General features: G+C 39.5%; 1 protein-coding gene across 1 annotated transcript in view; it reads left to right on the top strand.

Moving 5' to 3' along the window:
• Window positions 1-5,123, top strand: part of galnt17 (polypeptide N-acetylgalactosaminyltransferase 17) — a gene marked incomplete at both ends in the record, with an annotated part of 25,422 nt that extends 20,299 nt beyond the window's left edge. The window contains 5 exons of the mRNA XM_080053537.1: window positions 143-328; window positions 1,028-1,165; window positions 1,727-1,822; window positions 4,541-4,702; window positions 4,986-5,123. Of these exons, the coding sequence (XP_079909663.1) occupies window positions 143-328; window positions 1,028-1,165; window positions 1,727-1,822; window positions 4,541-4,702; window positions 4,986-5,123 (720 nt within the window). The remainder of the gene's footprint in view (window positions 1-142; window positions 329-1,027; window positions 1,166-1,726; window positions 1,823-4,540; window positions 4,703-4,985) is intronic.
• Window positions 5,124-6,428: the final 1,305 nt, after the last annotated feature.

Here is a 6,428-nt window from a genome sequence, read left to right as displayed (position 1 = left end):
TTTATATTATAAAACCAACATGTTAATTTTACTCAAACATATGCCTCTAAAGAGTAAAATGAGAGACCCTGAATATGTGGAGTGGTGTCTTAATTTTTTCCAGAGCTGTACATTATAAACGTGCTATACCCTCTGCCTGCAGGTGTGGCTGTGTGGAGGCAGTATGGAGGTGCTGCCTTGCTCCAGAGTGGCCCATATCGCCCGCATGAAGAAGCCGTACCACAGTAACATAGCGTTTCACACGCGACGCAACGCTCTCCGTGTGGCCGAGGTCTGGATGGACGACTACAAGTCCAACGTCTACCTGGCCTGGAACATCCCCATGGAGGTGAGTGTGTTTTCATATGCTTTCATTTTATTTGTTTGTTTTTTAAGATTTTCTTGTTAGGCATTTTCAAGCTTTATTAGACAGTACAGAGTTGAAATGGGGAGACAGAGAGAGAGAGAGAGAGAGAGAGGGGGGATGACCTGCTGTAAAGGTTCACGGGTGGGATTCGAACCCGCGACGAAAGGTCGGAGCCAATATTGTACCACTACGCCACCGGAGTGCCCCGTTTGTTGCAAGTTTCAAGGTTCTTTATAGTCATTTTTAGTTGTGTACCTGTATACATAAGAAAATACAAAATACTGTTTCTCCCGTCCGACACAAAACATGGGCTGAAAAAATTATATTCTACTGAACACAATTTTTTTTTTAAACAAAATATAGAATATTCTGAACATCAATTAATAATAACTTAATACGGTATGATGACATTTTTTCTGTTTGTTTACACTGACTTTTTCTTGCACTGAAAGAGAAACCCATCCTTCCCAATGTTCTCCCAATCAGCTGTTCTGAACAACAAAGGAACACACTTTAGAAACCTGGCAATTAATTGGATCAATATTGCCCTAGACTAGCGATCAATACAGTAGATGAAAATAGACTTTGTGTATTCCAATCTTATACATAGAGTACCATTCTAACTGTCCGTGTGGGGAAAAGTAGATTCTCCCCCGATAATGCCTCCTTGGTCTGTTGCAGAACCACGGTATTGACTACGGAGACATCTCACAGAGAGTCGCACTGAGGAAGAGTCTGCAGTGTAAGACCTTCGACTGGTATCTGGACAACGTTTACCCGGAGATGAGACGCTACAACAACACACTGTTCTACGGAGAGGTGGGTCAGCGCCCTGTGTGTGTGTGTGTGTGTGTGTGTGTGTGTGTGTATGTTGTCAGCGCTCCAACTGATATAGAAGAGAATTGTTTAAGTAGTGTTTTTGTCCATGCCGTGCACCATTGTTTTGTTTTGTTATTATTTGAATGCTGTGCTCCATACCATGTACTATGGTCGAGAGCCGTAAATAAATAAAGGAAAAATAAATGAAATGAAATGAGAAATAGTAAAAATAAAGCTTGTACATATAACATAATATTGCTAGTATTTTGGGAACATGGGGTTTCGGTCGAGAAAATGTTGCCAAGTTTGATGTTTGAAGTGTTATTTCAGACTGGCTTTTCAACAGTAGAATGAACCAACAACAATATATTCACAAATCAAATGATCACATACCACATATCATATTGTTTTACGTTATTATTTTTGCTTTATACAGGATTTGTAATGTTTATAATTCCAGTCTTTACATTTTTGAGCATTTAATTTAATAAAAATAAATACATAGAAAATGCTTGTTGTTAAAATTTAGTGTGATTTCTTTTGTTGCTGTTTTGATTTTAGATCCGTAACTCCAGGGTGAACCACCTGTGTTTGGATCAGGGTATGAAGGAGAACCACACAGCCACTCTGCACCCCTGCCATGGGTGGGGTCCTCAGGTACAAAAACAGACACCCAAGACACTCAAAAAAAAAGAGTGCATCTCTCTCACCACTGTCTCTGCTCTTGAAAACGCATTCACTCACTCACTCACTCGCACACACAGACACGCACACACACACACACACACACACACACACACACACACACACACACACACACACACACACACACACACACACACACACTCACTCACACACCTACACACTCACTCGCACACACACAACTCACACACCTACACACACACCTACACACTCACTCGCGCACGCACACACACACACACACACACACACACACACACACACACACACACACACACACACACACAACTCATTAGTGTATTTCACCAGTGACTTGATGTACAGCTGTGTTTGTCTCACAGAGACTTGACAGCCAATCCTCTCAGGACAGGCTTCTGCTGTCGGTCAGAATATAAAATGTCTCCTATTACACTTTCTGTGTTAAAGCCCTGACTCAGCCGTTGTTGGTTCAGGAGCCTTTTCGGCCCGCGGGGCAGCTCTCATTTTGAGCTCTCAGTGGTGAGCGGGGAGGGCAGGCCTTGGCACCATTCGTTATATTATCTAGCAGAACTGAACATGACTTTAGATCTGGTGTTGAGTGTAGCAGCGATAACGTACATTTTTATTTTAATTTTTAATTTTTTTATATTATTTTTTGGCATTTTCAAGCTTTATTGGATAGTACAGAGTTGAACTGGGGAGAGAGAGAGAGAGAGAGAGAGAGAGAGAGAGAGAGAGAGAGAGAGAGAGAGAGAGAGAGAGAGAGAGAGAGAGAGAGAGAGGGGGGGATGACCTGCAGTAAAGGTCCACGGGTTGGATTTGAACCCGCGACCACTGCAACAAAAGCAACTCACTTAATTTTTAACATTTTGAAGTTGACACAACAAACCTTCAATTGTCATCCATTCCACTTGCTTTATGCAGGTAATTGTGTCTTACCAAGCAGCAGTGACCTCTAGGGGCACAAGACAGATTTGGTTTATAATGTCTAAGGCATAACATTGACCCAAAAAGACCTGCTTTATGCACTGCAAAACAAAGTAGCGCAGTTGTTGTTACTCTGATCCAGTGTTCTCACATAGGCAATGCAGTGAAAGCATCGTCAAAATGGACGTTTAAAAGACCGTGAAAGAAGGTTATTTTATCTTTGAATGTGGACAGAAAACTTTTTTTTTTTTTTTTCTAAACAACAAGCTAATAAACAAAACAGCAACAGACAAGAAATAAAGAACACACAGCTGTATATGTTGTTCATTGTTTGATTTACAAGACTTCTTCCTAAACAAACATGCCAAAAATGCATCGTTAAAGACCCATGTATAGCATTTGTTGCTCCATAAAATGGGAAAAGGCTGCATACAAAGTCCGCTCTGCAATGATCCTGGACACCAACATGATAGAACTAAAAGTGTTTTAGTGTTTGAAGAAAGTCAGAGAATAGGACAATGCTGTAAAAATAAATAAAAAGAGACTATTATTTAAAGAAGCAAATCGAGAAAAAGCCAGCAAACTTAGGCTGGACTCTGACTGTGTTTACAAGAACGTGTTGTCATGTGTCCACGTCCTGTGTGAGGAGCATAGTCACAACACACACAGCGGGTTTGGACATTGTTGTGTCTTAGACTGATAACATGGGTGGGGGTTTTACAGGGAAATCATGCTACAGTACAGCTACAGTATAGCCCTTGATGGAGTTACTCAGCCATGTTAAGCTTCAAAGAGCTATTTGGAACAGCATGTCCCCTCTGTTCAAAGCAAGCAAGCAAAAAAATAAATAAAAAATGCAATATACAGCTCCGGAAAATTTTAAGAGACCACTCCAAATGTTCAGTGTCTCTCGTTCTACTATTTATAGGCATATGTTTGAGTAAAATTAAAATTTTCATTTTATAATATAAACTACTGACAACATTTCTACCAAATTCACAGTAAAAACATTGTCATTAAAGAGCATTTTCAATAAGTTATGTAGAGATAAAGATTATGAAAAATCCAGACTGGATTCTTAATGTTTTCCAGGGCTGTTCCTGACAAACACACAGACCAAATGATTATGAAGACAAATCGCTTACAACTTAATCCAATTTATGACTATATGATTTTGAGTTCACAATATTCACTCAGTTAGTTAGTCCTTCGGTTTAGTTTTATTACTGCAGGTTTAGTCACATTAGTCCAACAAAATTAGCCCACAAGCTTCTTCGTTATAAAAGCTCTGTACAAAAAAGAGTTTGGTGCCCAGCGAGAAGCTAAAAGTAGACACAATGCACCATGGTTTCAACCTTCCCCTGTCAGAAGGATGTGTGAGCTCTGTCTCCTTGTTTGTCTTCACCTTACTTTTTTTAAAAATTAATATATATTACTTTTTATCCTATTTTATTTCTGTTTTCTGTGCTCATTACATGTTACCCTTGTGATTGTGTTTGTTGTGTGTGTTTGTCGTCACTGTAAATGAGAGAAACCTCAGTGTCTTTCCAGTGAATATAAAGGTGATTGATTGGTTGATAGATAGATAGATAGATAGATAGATAGATAGATAGATAGATAGATAGATAGATAGATAGATAGATAGATAGATAGATAGATAGATAGATAGATAGATAGATAGATAGATAGATAGATAGATAGATAGATAGATAGATAGATAGATAGATAGATAGATAGATAGATAGATTGATTGATTGATTGCCCCCTCAGTTGGGCCGGTACACCAGAGAGGGCCAGCTGTTCCTGGGTCCGCTGGGCAGCACCGGAGAAGACACGCGCTGTATGGTGGACGATCAGGTCAGCAGCTTCCCTCAGCTACTCAACTGTGACAAGGTGACCAACGGCAAGCAGAGGACCTGGCACTTCAACCAGGTGAGACGGAGAAAAAAACGGTTTGCTTCAATGGAATATACAGTATGAATGTAAGAGTTCATTCCTAAGAGTTCATTGTTTAGTGAGGGATACATACAATGGGCCAGATGTGAACTGAGGTTTTTTGGGGGGCTTGGCTGTGACAGCTTTTTTTTTGTTCATGTTTCGCAATTAAATCACTATATCTTAAACATTACCGGACTATTTAAAATCATCTGTCCACATAAGACTGTCAGACAACTGTAAAAAAAAACTAAATGTTGTCTCTCCTCTTGCCCTTCAGAACGCATCTATCGTAAACCTAGCTACGGGACGCTGTCTGGAGGTGATACCGGCTAACGTTTACTTTGGACACCTGCTTGTGCTGCAGCCCTGCTCCGGACAGAAGTGGACCATCAAGAACACCATGAAGCAGCTGTAGTGGACGGGCCCCAATACACTGGAAGCAAATGAAACCAGGCGCCATTTTGAAGAGATACTATATTTGGCTGTGTTCGAAAAGCCCTACTAACGTCCTACTCATACTCATTTTGACATTTGTTTGAGTATATTGTGGTTGTGTATGCGAGTTTGTGTAGGCGAAGAAAAGCCCGGATGAGTACTTATACTTACGGGAAGATTTTGTGTATGGATCGATAGGATACTTTTCCTACTCAACCGCACCCACAATGCATTGCGCCTTTTCAAACAACATGGACGTTTTTTTTTTAAATTCTTTATTGCTTCTGTATACTTCAGTGTAAATGGTCCGACCAACCTCGCATACACAATCGAACACAGCGACTCACTTGACCTCCGCTCGTTTGTGGGACAACTCAAGAGGATGGATGCTCCTCGTCTTCTCAAGAAAAAAAACAAAAAAAAACAAAGATGGGTTGAAAGAGATTTGAATCTAATCTCAGTGATGAACATTTGTGATTTTTTTTTAAAAACTGGACAAGACATTCAAAATGATGCAAGTTTAGCATGAGGACTGCTTCTCTTCCATTTGAATATGAAGAAAGGTTTTAATGTGACGTTGCCATAACTCCTGTCTGTGCCACTTCTCCAAAATGTTTTCAGGTTTATGGATGGAGATTCGATCAGACAAACTGTTCTGTCTATGTGTGTGTGGGTGAGGGGGGGGGGACAAATAAGGGTTCTATTTTCATTATCATAATGTGTATGCATTATCTCCTTCTGTATCATGTTCAAGTCTTTTAAGATGAGTAAGATCATATTAAGATCATAAATATTTGAAATGACATATTCAGTGTTATGCACTGATCAGAATAGATAGGTAGTGGGAAATAGGCTTCATCAGTGGTTTGACTTTTAGAGCTTGAGACTTTTGGAAAAGTGTCTTTCTTACGTCTGGCATACATTTCAGATCTATGCCCAAAAACTGAATTTTATTTTCTAAGCATTGACCCTGTAAATATTTTAAATTTGAAAGAGAAAGGCATAAAATAATGATTATTACTTGGTGTGTTATTGGAGCCTTTGTTTTGCAGTTATTGTAATTCATTTCAAATCATATCAACGATCACATTGTGGAGGGCTACTGGACTAAATCATGGTTTTATATGTCGTGTGTGGACGCATTAGTCTTTTTAATTTAATTTAATTTAATTTTGACTCCAATAATTTCGGTAGCACCAAATGCAGTACATCTTGTAGCATGATTGTAAGTACTGTATGCACATTGGGGAACACAGTTTAGGTGAGCTGAGCCAAGTGCCAAAAC

Source organism: Ammodytes marinus (assembly GCF_949987685.1).
Source record: "Ammodytes marinus genome assembly, chromosome: 3".
Taxonomy (NCBI): Eukaryota; Metazoa; Chordata; class Actinopteri; order Uranoscopiformes; family Ammodytidae; genus Ammodytes; species Ammodytes marinus.
The sequence above is the reverse complement of the archived record's forward strand: the minus strand, read 5'-3'. Positions and strand labels throughout refer to the sequence as shown.